Source organism: Danio rerio, chromosome 6 (assembly GCF_052040795.2).
Source record: "Danio rerio strain M-AB ecotype USA chromosome 6, GRCz13ab, whole genome shotgun sequence".
In the NCBI taxonomy this organism is placed as follows: Eukaryota; Metazoa; Chordata; class Actinopteri; order Cypriniformes; family Danionidae; genus Danio; species Danio rerio.
Genome location: NC_141026.1, coordinates 35,079,632 through 35,100,709, shown reverse-complemented (window position 1 = coordinate 35,100,709; position 21,078 = coordinate 35,079,632). Strand labels below are relative to the sequence as shown.

Genomic DNA, 21,078 nt, shown 5'->3' with positions numbered 1-21,078 from the left:
TAATTGGATGTTGTTTGTATACGTCATCACAGCCGGCGTCGCAGTTTTATGACAGTCTTGTTTTGGTGTGAAGATGGCTGAACGTGAAGCGCTAAAGAGAGAAATAGAGGAGCTCCAAAGTAAGGGTGATTTCTTTATTAAATGTTGAATTTCTATCGTAATTCGACAGTTGTTTCAGCCTTTTTCGAACACCCTGCTTGTATTATTTACATTTTCTTTTTGAATTGTGTTCTGTTACAACGTGGCTGATTTCGGTTAATCCCTGAAGCTAGATAATACTACACACAGTAACACCCTTCAATGTGGTTATGTGTTTGTAGTTTCTGTAATACATGTAATATCCTGTATTAATGTCATTAATAAAACTGTTGTTATACATAATGTAATCAACTCAATAAATCAAGAAACTTGGTCACTAATGTTAAGTTACAACTTTAATAAACAAGATATTTTTTTTGTAATGGTAAAAATTAACAAGACTCCAAGCTAGAATGTCGATGAAAATGATAGAAATGGATGGACATTTCTGCTTAATTTATTAACGTTTAGTTTGCTATTATTATTAATAATTTGCTATTATTTGTTTTTCTCAGCCATGCTGTCACATGTGTTTTCTAAGAAGCTGATGAATGCGTAACTCATATTAAGAGATTTTGATGAAAAATATTCATTTATGTAACTTTGAAACCACAATTGATATATTTTTCTGTGACATTATGACATATAAACACGTTTAATAGCATGACCAGTATATTAAAAAAATTATTATTTAAGTTTAGGTTTTCTAATAGTTTTTTAAACAAGAATAAAATAAAATATAAATAAAAAATTCTAAATGGTAAATAGTGAGTAATTAGTTGAATTAATAAAATACTAAACGAAATAAAAATAATTATTTTTTATTTAGGTCAATAAATAAACACATTAGTATAATAATAAATAAATATAGGATTAAATAACCCATTATGCAATAATTATATAAAATAATACAAATTGTTATTGCATACAGTTGATTGGTTCAAAATGATAATCAAAAGTTGATAATCAAAAATGATTAGAATATTTAAACGAATACAAATTTATGTTTATGTTACCATAAATTGTTCTCCCAAGGGAGGATTTTAATAAGTTTCTATTTAGAAATCCAATTTTTTAAATTTATGTCTTATATTTCAGAATCTCAGAAAATCTAAAATCTAAATTAATATGATGCCTTCCACCTTTAATACATTTTTACATAATCTGCTGTAATTTCACACACTTTCTCATGACTTTTGCAGACCTCATTAATGACTATAAAAGTACCCATGGTGACGTTCCATCAATCGCTGACCATCCCAGTCATCCCAGACATGGTTTAAGGAGTGGCCGGGGCCAAGGTCGAGGCCACGCCTCACACTACACGCAATCATATTCATCACTGCCACATGTGGCTCATTCTTCTGGCAGCTGGAGGAAAACATACTCGCTTAACAACAAGACCAACAGGGCATCTGGGAGTCATGCATTCCATTCAGCTGTTGGCCATCCTCCTCACCACATCAGCACATCTGGAGCCACTGCCACTGGGAGTAATGTTGCACTTATTGGGAGCAACAGTATTTCATTTAAAAAGCTGCAACCTGAACTAACTAAGGGAAAAGCTGCAGCATCTTCACACGTTGTTCAATGTGACACTTCAAAAGAGAAGAAAAGTGAAGAGAGCACAAAAACGACAATGCTTTTGTCTGCAACAGGAAAAGTTCATCATGGCTGTTCATCTACCAATGAAACAACTGACTCAACTTCATCATCGGGGTCTGAAAGAAAGATAAAACCCACTTTAAAATCATCAGCAGTGAACAATCCCTCTATTCCTTCACCTGTCAAACCTGCAGGTCAGCTTCAAGTCAAACCACACCTCCCCCCTTCATCCTCATCCAATAGGACTGTTGTAATCCCATCTGCCAAAAAAGATTCTACTACGGCTTCTTCTGCCTCTAACCTTCAGTCTCAGGCTACGGTGAGTCCAGCAAAGCCCCAGGTAAAGCTAGACTCAACTCAGACACATGCAGCCTCACCATGCCATAAAAGATCTCAGTTTACTTGGGTGAAAAGCCAAGAAACAGTAAACATAAACAGCACACCTAAGCCACTAACCTCAGGATCTTCTCCTGGGATGATTCTCACCAGACGAGCCTCCAGCTCTAGTAAGAGGGTGTCTCGCAAGCCTAATAATTCCCCCGGAGCTCCTAAAACCTCAAAGTACACTTGGGTGTCTTCATCTTGCTCTTCGTCAACAGCTGGGAAAGCAAACACTTCAGTGAAATTGCCACGCAAACCGCTTTCGCCAAAATCTCTTAAAGCCCCTGTAAGAACTTTTCAAGGTGGAATGGAGGGACTCAAGAAAGAAAAGAAGTATACCACAGTGACTGTGACGCCTTTAAAAAAGTCTAGAGCCGGTGCTGTCACTACATCCCATGCTAGTCATACCAGTCGCTATCGCTGGAAGGCGGCTGGACAAAATGCTAATGCAAGTACATCAAGTTCAGCCTCAAGGACGACCCATAAGAGCACTGTGTATCGGTGGACTGCTAACAACAATGGCCAAAAGGGGGAAAAGGGATCTACCTTGTCTCCTAATATCCCTGCTACAGCCGCATTGTCAGTTGGCGCCTTTAAGCTGAGGAGTCGAACCAAGATCATCAGACGATCTCCTAGCAAGTGAGTATTTTGCTTCGGTAAAATTGTAGAATGTACCACAAAAGCAGAAAATATGTGAAGTATTTTTTTTGGGATGCACAAATATTAAAACTTAATGGCCAGCTCAATATAATAAACAATTGTTTTAATTCCATTTTCTGATAAATGCCACTTGTTTGTCTGAATAAATGAATAAGCGCACTTAAACTTAGTTGTGTTAAATGCTACAGATGGATTATTGAGATTAGCAATTGTATTTATGTAAAAACAAAACAACACAGAGTACTTATTCTTGCACATTTTTAACAAGTAATTTAACAGTCATTTTCATCTAAAGCAACTTGTATGTATTTATTCTTGTGCAAAATATGAAAGAATAAGTGATCATACTCTTATTTTAAATTATTAAATTATAGGGGGACATGGTGGCTTAGTGATTAGCACTGTGGCCTCATAAAAAGAAGATCACTGGTTCTTGTCTTGGCTGGGCCAGTTGGCATTTTTGTGTTGAGTTTGCATGTTCTCCCAATGATGCCGTGGGTTTCCTCAGGGTGCTCTGGTTTCCCCCACAGTTCAAAGAAATGTGCTATTGATGAATTGAATAAACTAAATTTGCCGTAGTAGTGTATGTATGTGAATGTATATGGGTAGTTTCCCAGTACTGGGTTGCAGCTGGAAGGGCATCCGCTGTGTAAAACATATGCTGCATTAGTTGGCGGTTCATTCTGCTGTGGTGACCCCTGATGAATAAAGGGACTAGGCTGAAGGAAAATTAATGAATGAATGAATGACTAAATCAGGATAACAAATGGGTAAAACCCCAGTGCTTTGAAGGAGAGCGAGTATATAGTTTTAAATGTACAATTAATTAGTATTTTGGTTATTTTATAAATTATGTTCTAAATATTTGTATTAAAATTGTAACTGCATTGTATTTTGTTCTTAATTATTACCTCTGAAGACTGTTTCCAGTGGGTTTCTGTAAATCATAGTAAAGATGCATGATTTTAGTCATATTTTTTTTCTCAGAAGATATACAGATTCAAAATACAGATTCAAATAAATGAAATCAATGCAAATGGTAATTATACATATAAATCTTTAGAGTTTGATCATTTTAAATTGTAGAGTAATTGCTAGTAGTCTCAAATGTCTGTTAGTGGCTTTAAAATTTTCCTAAACTGTCCTCTAGATGGCAGCACATTGTAACTTAATGCTTTGTTCCCTGTTTACATTCAGTTGAGCTGATAATCTTTTTAACTGACAAGGAACCAAACAAACAAGCACACACAAAACTATTTCTTATTTATTAACACGTTTTATTCATTTTTTTTATTTAATGCATTTTTTCTTGAAACAGTCCCTGCTTAGAGAGAAGACACAGTCCCAATGTGCAGACTTTAAAGAGTCGGTATTCCTTGTGGAGGAGGACACACACTCAGGTGAAGAGTCCAACCAGTATTAAGCGAGCACAGCCCAAAGTGCTGGTTTCATTTGGCAGGCACAAGCTCCGTCGCCTCTCTCTCACCTCCACCTCATTAGGGACCTCAAGATCAGGTCAGTTACTATGACTGCACATTCACCAAATGCTTTGCAACTCTCAAATCACAATGCAGCTCCACCTCTGTCTTTTTAAACGCACAGATTGTTTTTACCCCCTCTGTGACTAATTGGCGTAATTAGTAATTAACACAAAACAACCTCTGGAAATTCATTATCGCTGCTTGGTTTGTATTCCTCAGAGAGGGGTTGAGATGGGCTTTATGTTCCCATAGAAACATAAAGATGCAGCAAAGATGAACAGTACAGTGGGTACTGTTGTGAAAGTTTTAATGTAGATGAGATCATAGAAATCTTTCTTTGAGTCTTCCTGTACTGTTGAAATCCGTAGAATACACAATGCCGTCATGTGTGCAAATATGTATGCTATGCAATATATGTAATCCTACAGTAGGTTATGCCTCACATCTCACACTGCTTAAATTTTACTGATCAATGCTAAATCTTGGCTTGAAGACCTTATTTGCATACATACAGTGTCATTGATTTGATAAACACAACATGCAGGCTGTTTACATACATTTTTGTACTTTCTCAAATATTATATTGCTTACTGCTATCAGTTTTGTTTTTCCAGAATGTACTTTTGCATAGATTAACCTTTTTTTCTGATCAATTGACACGTTTTCTATCACTCTTTGAAATTGACATTGAAATAACCGTTTACATACAACACATTGCATTTTAACTTTGTTTATTATTACGTAACCTGACATAACTGGCGATTAGATTTGATTGAATTGCATGTATTACTTATTGCAAACTTGTCTGTTTGATGATGAATGATCATTAATCATGAATGAGTTTGCAGTCAAGCGTATGTCATTATGTGACAAGTGGCTTAAAGTTGTGTTAATTAACTGCAGATTTTCTTTTTTTTTTAAATGGCATCTATTTTACTCCTCGTCTTTGGTGTCTCCAGAATGTGTCTGTAAACGTTCAGCTCAAAATACCCATCAGATAATTTTTTATAGCTTCCAGAATCTGTCCATTTTTGTGTCTGCGTACATTGTAGCTGTTTTTGTAGACTGTGGCTCTAAATAAAAATGAGCTGCATTTCCCCACCCACCGTTATTACCTGTGCAGCTGCTTCTCATCATGCGTTACATCAGATAAACAGCACAGTGACAGAGACAGACTTGGATGAAGCTGAAATACAGCTCCAGGTTTACAGTTTTAGGGGCTGTGTCTAGCGTCTCATCCTGCTTTCTAGCATCATGAGACGCTAGATAGGGGCGAACGCTCTGCTCGCGTCACAGCAGTTCAAAACACTGGAAATGCAGTGGATGCACTTGCAACAGAGAGCATCACTCACACCAGTCACTTCAATAAACTAAACAGAGGTCCCATCACATCTGTATATATTTTAGCTGCTTTGACGCAAGTGCATTACACTGTTACGCATCATTTACCTGTGTTGGGGCTGCTTTAGGCTATGCATAATATATTTGAGCGCACGTGCGTCTTCGGTCCTGTCAGATGTGGTCAACGCACTCTCATTCCCACAGCAGAGAGTGGCTATGTAGAACCAAAGTCCCTGTATTCTATAGTCTTTAGTAGATCTCCACCCTGCGTGATTCAGAGAGCAGAAATTTGTAATTGCATGACCATGTAGAGACAGAAATCACAGGCTGTTGAGTAAATAAGATTTTACATACAGCTATTTACCTTGTTTTTAAAAAAAAGTTGTGATCTGGCGCTATATATAACATACAATTAACTTGACTTCTTTTACTCTCTTCATTACAAACATGCTTTAAAAACATTTAAATCTCCAAAATCACAGGGAGTTGTAACAGCTATTTTTTACACAGTTTATAAAAGAAAAAATGTTCTGTGGACATGTGTATGCATGTTATTATAAAAACATGGCACCTGTCAATTAATTTGGTTAGTGGGGAAACTGTACTCCTATGTCACGTTGCGGTGGGCCTCAAAATCACTGGGATTTGGGTCCTATTTTAATGTCTGTTAATTTTTTTTAAAGAAATTTGTCTGGTTTATATCATTCCAGTATGACAGTGGACACACTATACTTACACCAGTTCTATCCAAGCAGCTGATTTTCATGATAGGTACCCTTTACATCAACTATTACTTCCAATTCTCTTGTGTATGACTATGATCCTCCAACAGAGGGCAACGTGTTCCTAGCAGCCTGGTTAGTTTAAGAGGGAGTAGGTTTGGGTGTGATGGTCCATATCCACTGGGGATAGGAGGAGTTAATTAATTGCCCAATCGGGCTGTGATGGTGTACATGTGCCGATAGCGGGTAATTTGCAGCAGTGGCACGCCAAATACAGCTACACTATCAAACCCTGCCAGCGCTCTCGCTCAGTAGATAAAAAGGAGCTAATGCGTAATTATCCCTTTGCAAATTGGATTGTTTTAACGAACTGGAGAATATAAGCCCAACCTGATGGAAAGCAATCACTGTTTTTACAGCCAGCTCCACCCCCCCTCCATCCCATCCTTATGTAGGCAAGCAGACAATCTCACTGTAATCGCTTGCAGTGTTTTTCTGTGCAAATTAGAGTAACGGTATTACCATTAAACTCTTTTTTTTTTAAAGTTTCATCTGTCGATCTGATGTTATACCCACCAAGGAGTTTTAACGGGAAGTTTTGTCTTGATCCAGCAAGGTGATGCTATTTTCGGTTGGACGTGAAGAAAGACAGTGCGGTTGATAGAGGGGTTTGCCAGAGGGACTCTGTGCTTGAGATAAGACTGGCTAATAAAGAGCAAATTGAATTACTAATGAGGAGAAAGAGGGCAGGCACGTTAAAAACCACCACTAACTGCCTCTGTTCACTGCCATGACCACCGCCGCGTGACATCTCTTAATTCCTTCTCTGATGAGTGCCCACCACATGTCTCTCTCTCCCTCCCTCTCTATCTGTTTACCGAGGCTGGTTGGTTATCTGTTGGGGGATTTAAAGGGGCATAAACCTAAGTGAGCAGTTAGGAGCGTAATGAATTGCGGGCAGGGGAGAAGCGCCTCGATAATCCCATAAAATAGATAAATGACAGAACACAATAGTGAGGAGATGAGAGGGAGAGAGAAAAGGAGAAGAGAGGAAATGAAGCCGCCCGAAGGGTCTCAATAGAATTTTGGCTTGGGTGTCCTGAGGTTTCACATACAAATAAATGAAACTTAGTGTGCACTGATTAGTTCTTCACTTCCTACTTAGCAGATGAATACATTTGCAGATATATTTATGCCATTATAAGGTCTATATGTGTTTTGCTGAGGCATGATGGTGGGTTTCACACATTTTCACAATTATAAAGAGCCGTTTTGCGATTTTATTATTTATTAATATTATATTTTGAAATATATACTGTATATTTAATATGTATTATTTATTAATTCATTCGTTTTCTTTTCAGCTTAGTCGCTTTATTATCTGCGGTCACCACAACTTATCCAGCAAATGTTTTACGCAGCGATGCCCTTCTAGCTGCAACTCATCACTGGGAAACATTCATACGCACTCATTCACATGCATACAGTATAAACAATTTAGCCTACCCAATTCACCTATACCACATGTCTTTGGACTTGTGGGGGAAACTGGAGTACCCGGAGACAACCCACACAAACACGGGGAGAACATGCAAACTCCACACAAAAATGCCAACTGACCCAGCCGAGGCTCGAACCAGCGACCTTTTTACTGCAAGGTGAACGTGCTACCCCACTGCACCACTGTGCAGCATGTTTTGAGTAACCCACCCCGCCCATAGCGGTTTCCCCTTATCAGAGGACCGGGCGAGGAGTCTGATCAGGTTGTGGAAGGAGGAGTCCAAAAAGTCCACAAATTACGCGGTGTGGTTAAGTATGTCAAAAGTACTCAAGAGCAGCCCTTTTAAAAGTACTCAAGAGTAGTGAGTATTACGCTGTAAAAAGTTAATGTGTTTACATGCAGTTTGTGCAGGGATGTGTAAACGTAACCTTCTGTAGTGCATTAGTGATCTTCCTATATACGTTTGTTCCTTCCTCCTTCCCTCCATCATTTATTCATTCTGTCCTTACTTACTTCATTCATTTATTAGTTTGTTCATTCTTTCCTTCTTTCATTCTTCATTATTCGTTTGTTTGTTCGTTCCTTTCTTCATTTATTTGTTCCTTCCTTCGTTCCTCTTTTTGTTCCTCCCTCCCTCCCTCTGTCCATCCGTTCATTCCTTCCTTCCTTCCATCCATCCTTTGTTCATTCATTAATTTGTTCATTTTTTCCTTCCTACCTTAGTTTTTTCAGTCCTTCATTGAATCCTTCCTTTACGCCCTATTCACACGGGGCTTCAGCGTCAACGCTTGACAGAGGGCGTGTCTGAAGTTGGAGCTGAAACGATCGTCATAGAAGCGTCAGCCAATGAAATTCAGTCAGCAATAGGCCACTGTCTGAGCTGGTGTATTTGCATACAGCGATCTGATTGGCTGACGCTTCCGTCGGCGCTTGAAAAGTTGAGCTACTCCCAACTTCTGCAGCGAGAAACGCTTCTGAAGCGGCGCCGACGGATCCACAATGCAGTTCGGCAACGCCTGACGTCACCCATTCAAAGTGAATGGGAAGCGTTGACGCTGAAGCCCCGTGTGAATAGGGCGTTATTCATTTGGTCCTTCCTTCCTTCCTTCCTACCTTCCTTCGGTCTTTCTTTCATCCGGCCCATTTGGTGATTTCAGTCATCATACAGTCAACATCCTTCATTTTCTTATCAGTGACGTGCAGTCTATAAACAGACTCCGGGTCATTACGTATGAAAATTTAGGACAATTTCTTGGAAATTTTTAATGCTTCCAAAAGGTTTACTGCATTTATAAAGTGACCATGTCTTGAGGTTGTTCAGTATGATGCGATTTACTTTCTATCTGTAAATTGATTATTTTGCAAAAATTGCAGGACTAATTTCTTTTTTACTTTAGCCAATCACCATAGACAAGAAAGAAATAAAGTAGTCATTGCTACACATTGTGAAGTAAAAGTATGCATTTTTAAAACTACTTGGCAAATTACAATTTCTGAGAAAAACTACTCAATTACAATAATTGGAGTATTTGTAATTTGTTACTTTACACCACTGTGGCTAATAACTCAAAATAATCTAAGAAATTTGACTGAAAACAAACCGGAAGTGCATTTTTTAGATTTTAATTTTAGATTACCAGAGCAAACTTTTTTTTTCCTAATGACATGCAAATATATTGCGTTCACCACAAAACTGGCAATCTGAGCTAACAAAGTCATATGTTTAGTTTTGATATCATTTGTACTTTAAAAGGCTCCTGTTTTGCTTTTTCTTATTCCTTTTTATTTATTTATTTATTTTTTTTACTTTTTGCAAGATGTAAAATAAATTTGTATTGTCTCCAGAGTATGTCAGCAAGGATTCAGGTTAAAATATTTAATTTATTTAAATAGTTTATTTACTTTTTTTCCTGTTTTTTAAGACAACAGTATCTTCAGCAGAAAAGATCTCCAAAGATGCTGTTTTATATTGTAAAAAAATCTGTGTTTTTGAAACTAATGAAGATCGATTTGAATTATTTAGCCTGACATGTTTACTGTGCCATAATATTATAATACTTCTTAAAATAGCATATATTGTGTTCAAACGGGTAAAAGGGTTTTTGTTTTTTTAACCAGACATTTAAAAATAATATATTTCAGAGCAGTAATCACAATACCATGAAACTGTGATGTTTTTATTCAAGGTTATCATACCGTCAGATTCCTATAACAGCCCATACCTACCTATACTACTGTATGTATTGCTTCAGAAAGATGTGTTGTATTGGCATGTATTGGTAAAATGACAAGCAGCATTTTGTCAATGCCTTGCTTTCTGTTCATGCTTTTCTGTTCTGTGTAACTTTACTTGCTGTGAAAATCTCATTGGTCCAAATTCTTACACACACATAGACAGACATGTATAACTATATGCGCGGATGTCCAGGAATAGCAGAATCTTTAAGAGGGTATTTTGGTATATATATGCCTGTGTCCTCAGATCTCCTCGTGTGTGTGTGTGTGTGTGTGTGTGTGTGTGTGTGTGTGTGTGTGTGTGTGTGTGTGTGTGTGTGTGTTTGTGTAGGCATCGCCTCTCCCATGTGTTAAAGTGATTAACTTCAGGGAGAGTTGCTGTGGCTTTATTTGGTCTGATGTATGTACACCTCCACCCTCCCCCTTCTCCTCCACCCACACAAATACACACTGTTCAGGTCAAAGTTTTCACATCTCCTCCACAAATGATAGGTATTTTAATGTGTAAATCAGAGGGCAGTGTGTATCTCTTTCCGCTGACAAACTGGCATAGACGTGCACATGATGACCTCCTCAGGCATTGATATAGAAGGTTTACGATTAAACATATCACTCTTCTCGTAAATGCATACTCGCATAGTCATGTTACCGCAATTCCACAAACACGCCCATATACACACTTTGGCCCTGACCATCTCCATAGGGGTCCTATTACTGTACAATATTTGCGCCTTTTTATTTGCCCATAAATCACTTGTCCGGTCTTTCACAGCCCTAATCTCGCTGTCATTTTTCACTGGATCTGATGGTGCCGTCCCTCACTAGCTCACGTAAAGTTTACACGCTTGCAATAGGTGGCCACACATGCAAGTGTCAACAGCACCTAAATATAGGCTTGTAACGTTAATCTTTTACCATTATTTTTGTATATAAAGAGTAATGTAGGATTTATGATTTGTGGTTGTTTATCTCATGAACTCATTTGCATTAAATCTTTGCCATTTAGGAGGTATACAGAGATAGTTTAACCACAGCGATCTAGCAAACAAGGGATACCTATAGAAGTTCAGGGCATTTGGCAAAATGTGTTCTGTGGTGGGAGTCAAGTTAAGCTAGTTGTATTATGATCGTCGTGAAATGCAATGTTAGGAAGGTAATGTTTTACGATGAGCTTGTGTATATGTGTCGTCTATTTTTTGCCATATTTTTATTGTCATACATTACATTCTGTCACTTTATATGGGCTGATAGTATCACTTCCATAGATTAACACAATGCTTTCAGGACACAGCTATACACTTTGTCAGCGTAAACAAACATGCATATATCCTGGCAACTAGGAAATAAATTTGGATTTTGGAATTAGTGGAATCTCTGGTTTACTATTACATCCTAGTACTGCAGGAGAAACATTAACTTTTTGTTTTTAATGTTGTTATTTTATAATGTTTTAATAAGAAGTATTGAATGCTTAAATCCAGTAAAAATACATTCATTAATTAATTTTCTGTTCGGCTTAGTCCCTTTATTAATTAGGGTAATAAACCGCTAACTTATCTAGCATATTGTTATATCCGCAGCGGATGCCCTTCCAGCTGCAACCCATCACTGGGAAACCAATAAAAATACTGTAAAAGCTTGTTTTTGTAAGATATTGTTACAGTGTAGAATAACCTTTTTTCTATTTAAATATTTTAAAATAAAATATGTTCTTTGCTATGATGGCAAAGCTGAAAAGGTATTGTTTTATTTAGCAAAAACCCTTTGTAGGTGCAGTATTTAACGATTGACAATATATGTACAATATAATGTATGACACCTGGTGGTTGAACTAGGCATTGCATTCCTGGATCAAAACAAATGCAAGTGCAGGTTGCCAGATTGCTGACCAACAGGAGCGAGTGACTATCAAGCCTTAAAGGGCCATGAAACCCCCTCGTTTCAGCAGGGTGTTTTCACACCTTTACTTTGGAAAAAGTCAGAAAAGTGGGCGTATCCAGCTCTGTTTAGGGGGGAGTGTCGGAGGAACTAAAGTGGGATGGTGTGGGAGTGTCTATTTGGGCACGCGCGAGTTTCAGTCAAAATACACACACATGAGAAAGTGATGGTGTTTAACCTACATGGAGATCTGTATTTGAATTATTTGCCAAATTATTAAATGTTGGACTTTAACTGCAGTTTGGCTCTTTCATTCAGGGAATTCATTTATGCCCCCGCGACAAACGCGATATTTGATTCGAGGATCTGCTCTAAGCGTGTATTTTTCATGCAATGTTTGATACCGCACGGCGAATGACAGAAAAAAAAAACTCTGCATTTCCTGGAAACTTAGATACACACGGCAGGTAGCGTCAGAAAGCCGTGTGTGTTATTCCTGTCACAAAATGCGGTGCTTTGTTTGCACTCGGTGCAATAGTTAAATTTATTCGATACGAACAAACTGAATAAACAAAGAGCACTGATCGCTTACTTACCAAATCTGTAGAGACAGGACAATCACCAGCAACTAGAGCCGCGTCTTTATGAAGAGAAGACTAACGTTACAAGCGAATCCGGATTTCAGCGTTTGCAGATGAGAACAGCTCTCAGGTAAACAATGTTCCTCCTTAGACACGTAAGTTATTGTTGTCGAGCGTCGCGTACACTGTTAATCCACACGTGATCCAGCTGAGCTCTCACAGAGAGAAAATGAAAACGAAACTTAATGGCAGCAAACTATTGACCTTATTCTAAAATGCGAAAGTGCGCCTGTTTTCGCGATTGTTTTAGAACTTCCGATTCAGTCGCCTATGGGAGAAATGACTAGGAATAATAAACGGCAGAAAATGGCCAAACTACTTGCTCAACAAACAAATGTTTGCATGACTACACAGACCAAGTAGCATAATATAATAAGAAAATATTAAATTGCAACATCAAGCAGCGTAACGAGCAGTTGTTAACGTCAAAAAATGAATGAAAGTGAATGTGACCGGAAGTCGCGAGACAAAAAGATTCAAATGGCAGCGCCCACTCGACAGCTGAGAATAAGGTGAATAAAAGCAACACTTCACGCTTGTTTTGCCAACACAACGTGGCGTCTCTGTGGCGTAAACGCGGTGACACTAATGAATATTAATGAAGTTGCACAATAGAGCGCGCTGATTGGTTTGAACCAAGCCTTACTCATGCATTAATGCAACACACTGTAAGACGTAATAAGACTCACTCTGGCACAGACGCCCAGTCTGCACGCTGGAATACAGGCTATTATGTCATGACCGTGATGCAGCTTCAAAAATTCGTTTCAAACAGGAAGTACGAATTTGCTTGAAATAACGCAAAAACAACCAATTTACACTTTTTAGTGAAATATAGGTGTCCTAATAGTGTTTTTAGCAGTGTGGTACACATATACGACTGTCAACAGCTCAAAAAATGTGTTTTGGTGTTTCGTGACCCTTTAAGGCTGATTTAAATCGTGTTCTAAATAAAAGCAATGGCATGCGATAGAAGGAATATTTTCATTAAAATGAGTTTTTGTTTTAGCTAACTCCTCGAATTGATTTATTAGAAATGGCTTCTATTTCTTGCAGCTGAACAACAGAAAACTGACAACGATTACCTCAGGTGCACCTCAAGTGCTTTATTCAGTATTTAGTGTATTCATAAATGCTAACAATGTAAGTTTGAATGCCATTTTACGTGACATTTATGTTGCCATACTACTGAAAGCAGCAGCAGATAGTTCACCTCAGATCTTAAAAATAAAATAAACCGTCTGAAATTGAACTTTAGAACTGCAGCTCAAAACCAACACGTGATTCAGCATGAAAATTTTATAATGTTAAAGAGGGTTATTACCTTGTATTAATTTGATTATAAACCTTACCATTTTGTAATTGAGTGCGTATTCTGTGCTTCTGAATGGCTGTATTTAAATTTATGTGGTGTTTCGTCTGATGCAAACAGCCAACTGCTTAGCACTGCAATTTTTGTCACATAGCGTGTTGTTAGGACACAGTTACAATGTAACCTGCTCACCTAATGTTTATGTTCATAATATTTATATTATTTGCTAATTGTTAACCTCGTGTGGAACTCAAACTGAATCTGCATCTCATTTCGGACTCTGCTACTGTCTACCAGAGGTTGCATTTCGGGCACAGACACATGCTTTAAGAGCCTTTCTTTAAGAAAGAATTTATAAATGCAATCTTGTCCTTTCATGTAAAATTTTGGTTGAATATGAAGGACATGGAATGGTTTGTCACACTGGACTTTTCTCCCTAGACTTCCATTAATATGTACGCAAATGTGTCAGACCGGAAACGCAAGATCGTGCGACAAGTCGAGGATCAAAACATGACCTTTCTGGACAGAAATGTAAAATATGGACCAATCGCTTGCTTTTTTAAATGTCTAATTATCTTGTTTAATCCCACCCCTTATCACAGCGCCGTGCTACAGAATTTTGCAAGCTCAAACTCTAGTGTGACCGCAGCTTAAGTTTAGTTTAGTTTAGTTTCAATATATTTGATTTGATTGATTGATTGTAGGTACTGCTTAAGTACTGCTCATTTGTATTATTTAACCCAATTAACCCCCCTGTTGTCGAGCATCCACACGTTGTAAATTTCATAGGCGACAGCCGGTACGTCAGCCTAATCTTGCCCTCAAGCATTCATTCCTTATGTGGTTTGTTTGTTTATTTTAGTTTGTTTTTTTGCATCACTCACTAGTTCGCACTTCCTTTAGTTTCTGCCACTTTCTTTCACACCACCACTGCTCCCTCATCTTCTGGATCTCATTCCCAGCTCCCCCCGCCTCTCACTCGTATGTACAACTCTGCCATATTGAGTAAGCATCCCAGCTCCGGTCTGGTAATGTATACTCTGTTTATAACTAATGTATGTCGGACAGCCCTGGTTTACTTGATCCACATGCCCTCCTGATCCTAGGTTAGCACTGTGGTGCAAAGTGACCACCTTCCTCTGGAACTCTTTGGTGTTATATTGCTAGTTATGAATATGCGGTTGTAGATTATTATGACTATAACTTTCATGGCGTTCATTTTTATGCAGCAAGTGTTCTCGCTTTTTGTGAATCTGCAAAGCTTCCATGCTCTGCAATGTCTGAGATGTTGTAAAGATTGCTTAAATGTCTTCTAAAAGAAAGTATAGATTCTGAATGAGGTTACAATATTTCCATCTTTTTATTTTATTTGTCTTTTACTCTAGCACTTTCACAAAAACTCCCCTTAAAATCCACAAAACAACAACAAAAACTTACGATCACTGAGACTGAAAAATGAATCTCTTGTATTTGCACATAGTTTTTTTTAGTTTTATGAATTTGCTATTCTTAAATATTTGCTTGCATGTACAATAGACGCATGCACATAATGTTCAAACAACAATTACGAATAGTTACGAACACATATGAAAAGCACACAGATTATTACTACATTAAATTAAATGTCACTTGCATATAACAATCTAATAATGCATCTATTATGCATCAACAGTAGGTCAATGTACCACAAACTAAATCAAACTCTGCTAAACGTCCTGCTCAACCATTTTTGTGGCCAAAACAAGCTGTATGCAGGCCAGTCATAAAAAGACTGGAGCATCCAAACCAGTTTTTTCCAACCCTGTTACTGAAGGCACACACAACAGCACACATTGGCGATTTCTCAATATGCGTTCGTCAACCTTCTTGGGTCCCCGTGTTCTTGTGTAATGTCATTATTAACTGCTAGAGTTCAGTTTCAAAACTCAAGACCGCAAGAACTGAGGACGCATGAAAGTTCCCGAGTGTGTTCTTGATATCGAGGATGCATCTATGCAGACTTAAGCGCTAAACTCACTCGAGAAATCAGAGAAGACTTTGCGGCTTTTTATTTTTTAAATAAACACAGTGTTTTCTGTCAGCTGAAAAAGAGAACCATTTTTGAAAAGTTAAATAAATATAGAAATAAAAACACTAATTCTGTCAGCAATCTAGCCAAGCTGTTTTAACAATAATAAAATAAATAAATAAAATTCTGACTGTTCATGGTACAGTGATCCTGTCATGTTCATATATAATTACAAATTTATCTATTAATATAGTGGTGAATGATGTGACATGCATTTTTAGCTGTTCATGATGTCATCTACTATGGGTATTTGTTAAAAAGATACATATGTGTTGTTCAAGATATTATTGTAATTACTTATGCAAGATATTATTACAGCATCCCACAGCTTTACAGACCCCTTCTTATATTTTTGTCCTGTGATGTGACTCTCCGAGATAAATGTGTCCACAGTGATATGACAATAGAAGCGTGTGGCCCGCAAACGGCCCTCCTATTGAAGAGCACTCTCAACTACAGCTATCACTTAAAAGTACCGGTACTAAAAAAATGCAGAATAATATTGTTTAATGAGCCAGGGTATCGCAATGTTTTTGTATTATTGGTATATCATGCAACACTAAAAGAAGGTGGGAAACGCAACATTGTATATAGATTTCTTTATTGAAGTTCAGAGATATAACTTATTTATCTCTGGAGTTTCCCTAAATGAGACATAAATTAAACATCAACACAAAAATCTTTATAAAAAGCATAAACACATTAAGGGTGTTTATTTGCTGAGATTGCTGATGACTTTAATAGAAACATTAATATTATGACAATAATAGAACCAATACTTTAGAAGTCAATAGATATGTTTCCATCCACAACATATGCGCATAACTTTTAACAGCGTATGCGCATAACTTAGTAGGGTAAACTTTTTATTCGATAGGAAAAGATGCACATAAACTATGATGGAAACACTTACCAAACACATTCCAGTATGCACATTAAAAAGGTCATGTGATTTTTATTTTTATCTTTAAATTTTTATAAGAGATCATGTGATTAAAAATGAATATGAATGAACAAACCAGCAGGCTGAGCACATTGTAAAACATCTAAAATGTTGTTTTGGTCATTCTAAAATGCTTTAACCTTTTCAGTGTTAGTGTTGTTATATTCTTAATGACCTCCAGAACTGTCAAGAGCGTCTGCATTCTGCGTCTCATGACTTCAAAGTCCATCAGGCATTCATTGCATGTTGGCATTTGTCTTCTGAGGTGAAAGTCATTTATTAAATAAAGAAAAGATTCATGCAGCTTCCATTAGCACAGTAAATTCTGTTTTTACTGTTGCTATCTGCCACCAGTTAATCTGGAAGTGACGATTTTATTCTCTTCGACTACTTGGATGGAAATGCTGCTTTATTGGCATATCTTTTATGTGATATTCCAGTTTTGCGAATAAATTTAATTAGCATTTTTGGATGGACACATGGCTAATGGCTCCTGGTTTCCAATGTTCTTCAAAAGTGTAAAGTCTATTGTTTTCAATAAAAGGAAAAAAACCCAAATAGGTTTCAACCAAGTGGAAAATCAATAAATGATGTCAGAATTGTCGTATTTGGGTGACCTATCCCTTAATTGTATTAGTATGACTATCAACCTTGCATAGGGGATGTATATTTATATGCATGGTGGATGCATCTGAATGTAAGATAAATTGAGGTTATTTATGAGGACCATCGTAGTGTCTTAAATCCTCTCCAATGTCACCCAAGAGATATTTGCTCTAAATACCACAATGCCACATTGGTTTCATCAACTGTTAGTCACGCTTGCACCCACACACCGTCGACCCTCAGTCTGTGGGACAAACATTCTGCTCATTCCACATCACTTTCTCAGGCCCTGCATGTCAAGCAGATGGGCCAACTTGCGCTTTAATGGGGTGTAATCTCTTCCCTTCACCAGAGTCCACTGGATAAACATCCAGCTACTCAAATTCATGCTCTGTATGGGTCCTGGCACGCACACACCAACCTGCCTGTAATGTGTCCGGCAGGCCTGTCTTTCAGAGGACCACCCACCACCTGTTAACAGCTATTGTGTATGCAGATTTTCTACAGTGTATCTCAACTTGTCTGCCCCTCAGCTGTCAGTTGTCAGTTTCATGCTGCACTGGTTGTTGTTGGTACAGTTGCCAATAACTTTCACCATTTTCTCTCTAGCTCTGTTCATTTTACTTTGCCTAAAAGGTGTCATTCACAGTCCAAGGTTTTACAAGCCTTTAAAACTGCTAAATTAGAAATAGGAATGTTATTGAATGAATAACATGAATTGCATTCAATGAAATGTTAAAAGTGCCTCGTTGAACTCTTAGATTGTGCTTACACGCCAAGTTTAATGAACAGATCAGCTTTTATAAACTGCTTTTATGAAGTCATAGTGGGGATGTCCTGATCAGGTTTTTTTGCCCTTGAGTCCGAGTCATTTGATTTTGATGATCTATTGATACTGAAACCCGATCCGATACTTCTATAATACATAAAGACTTAGTAATGACATGGGAGCTACAGACAAACTCCATATATCTGTGGTGAACGAAACACGGGGTACATCTTATAGCAGGACAAGTAGTTTGTCAGAAATCTTCTTATAAACGGCTGGCAGAACTTCTTGGTGAAATAGTAGCGAGACAGCATTTTAAATCGAGGATCTCCATTTGTTTTTGAGGTGTCTTATCAGGTATCTTATCATTTTGGCAATATTGTCGTCATCAATTTTATAATACCTCCACATCGCAGACATACTTGTGCTTTCCTCCTCAAGCTGCTTCCGTGTTCTGATTTTGCCGGCATTGAACCAATAGCGTCTCTGCAACAAAGTTGTCATGCCTAAAGACTGTAAAAGATTTAGATGTAGTATTTGTGACGTCACCCATAGGTTTCTGAAAAATGCTAAAGAAGCTACAAGTAGGCATGGCCAACCATCACCATTTTGTTCGCGCGTCATCGCACTAACCGGGGGATACCAAACAAGGGCAAAAAGGCAAAGTGTGAGTGGAGCTACAGATGCCTGCTAGCATTTTACTTAGACAGGCTTTTCTTTGGGAGAAATGCTTAATACTTCATTACCTGTGACTCGTTTGTGTTCTGACCACATGTGCTTGGTTGTTTACCATATCAATAAAGTGTTTAGACTTAAAAACACTGTTGTAAAACATTGAGTCATTAAGCATTGTTCTTATGACGTTTTTCAACAGGAGGAAAGTATGAATTACTTAAAATATAATGCAAGGCTATTGATGAAATCCAGGCATAACACTGTATGACAATGTTTCAGATGGCGATTCTAGCGCCTACAGCTAATCAATCTGTCAGGTTCTGGAGTACATTTAAGTTCTAAATAAAAATATAAAGATAAATGATCTTTTATGGAGGCCATGTGAATAGTTTGTGAGCACAAAAAAAGTGCATGCAGCATGCCATATCATCTGATAATTGTAAGTAATAATTCCAAAAAGCAACTGACTGTGTAAAGCCACATAAAACGAAATAAAAATATGACGCATATCCTGAGTAGACTGCAGCTAATCAGTTGGAATCAGCTGTAGTCACTCGACAGCGACTAGCGAGACCTATCTGTCACTCAAGTGGCGCTGCCCTTAATTAAGCAGACTTAAAATGATAATATAAACAAAACGGATGAGTTTTAAAAAAAATTCACCCCCCTCACAGTTGTCATGAAGGGTAATATTAGCTATATGAACCAAAATCGTTCTTTGTACCGTTTTTTCTGTTGTAAAGTTGGCCATTGTAACAGTGGGCTCAATAGAAATATGCTCTATTATGGAGCCAAGACTAGCAGAATTTCGATTAATTGCAGTTTCAGTTACTTGCATATTTGCTGCACGAGGAAGAGCGGGAGGTTGCTGCTTGGTAGCTTCACTAGTTGTTTATTTAACAGAGTATATTTACATTTTTTTACAATTTGTAATAATTTTTTTTACAAAAAAAAAAAACAGTTTGGAAGAACATACTTAGTATTATGGTTATCATAGAGTACTTGAAAAATGAACAGGCCCACTTCTGTATATAAATAGATGTTTACAGATCCTTTGGTCAGAATGTAGCCGCATACCACAGTAACACCCAATATGCAACCACAGGACAGCCAATCAACCTCAAACTCTGCTCAACATGGATTCCCAGTATGTAATTCGTGTACAGTCACTGACAGATGTAGAGAGACATTATCCAGCACTCTCGCACTCTCGTGTCCTGCTCCTCTCAGGCCTCTGGCTGCTCCCCTGTCAAACTGTCAGCTGGCCATAATTAAAGCTTCTCACTGCTCTGCCTTGCGTGACACACCCAAGCTGCAACACCACTTGCATCCACCTGCCAGGCACACCCGTACCCAGCGCTTATAAACTGCATGTGGATAACTGCTATTAGATCAACTAGAAGAGTTGAGGCCACTAAGTTTCTTTGAATCTTGATATGCATATGATGGAGATGGTGGATTTTTGAAGAATGCTTTTCACCTCAGTGTTGGACCAATTCCAAAGCACTTGCAGCCAATCAGCAGCAAGATTCATGTCTAATTTGGGTCTGACTGGAATTAAGTCTGAATAGTGAATGAAAATTTGTAAAGCATAAGCAAGTCCTGTTGACTCACATTCACAAATGATGACTTGCAAAAACAATTCTTCGTAAAAAGTCTATTGGGAAATTGTTACATTTTTGCGATTTGTATATAAAAAAAAAATATGAAAAAAAGTTATTTACTTTTTTCCCATATTTTTCTTCTTTTGTAATTGTGTATTTTTTTTTTAATGCAAAAGCTATGTTTGTTTATTTTAAGCTTTTTATTGGAACAAATGTAAATTCATAGTTATGAACAAACATGTAATTTAAAGGTGTTGTATGCTCCCCATGTAGGAACGTCTGTCTTTGGTCCCTGTAACCCACCCAATGCCAGTTTAGCCAATTATATTTCAGCATTGGTGGAAAACAGCATATTTCATTCATTTAGTAAGGAAGGCTCACAAAGGTATGCTTCTGTGACTGAAATGCGACCTCTGGTGGACAGTAGCAGCCTCCAAAATGTGATGCAGATTTAGAGTTCCATATGAGGTTATTAATTAGCAAACAATATAAATTTTACGAACATAAAGATAAATTGAGCAGGTTTTATTGTAACCCTGTGTTCTAACAACACGCCAGGTGACAAAATTTGCAGT

General features: G+C 37.7%; 1 protein-coding gene across 1 annotated transcript in view; it reads left to right on the top strand.

Moving 5' to 3' along the window:
* The first annotated feature begins 48 nt into the window (after positions 1 to 48).
* The window catches only part of zc3h3 (zinc finger CCCH-type containing 3), a 114,503-nt gene continuing 93,473 nt past the window's right edge, over positions 49 to 21,078 (top strand). The window contains exons 1-3 of the mRNA XM_087257556.1: positions 49 to 119; positions 1,281 to 2,703; positions 4,043 to 4,239. Coding sequence (XP_087113682.1) covers positions 74 to 119; positions 1,281 to 2,703; positions 4,043 to 4,239 — 1,666 coding nt within the window. The 5' untranslated portion in view covers positions 49 to 73. The remainder of the gene's footprint in view (positions 120 to 1,280; positions 2,704 to 4,042; positions 4,240 to 21,078) is intronic.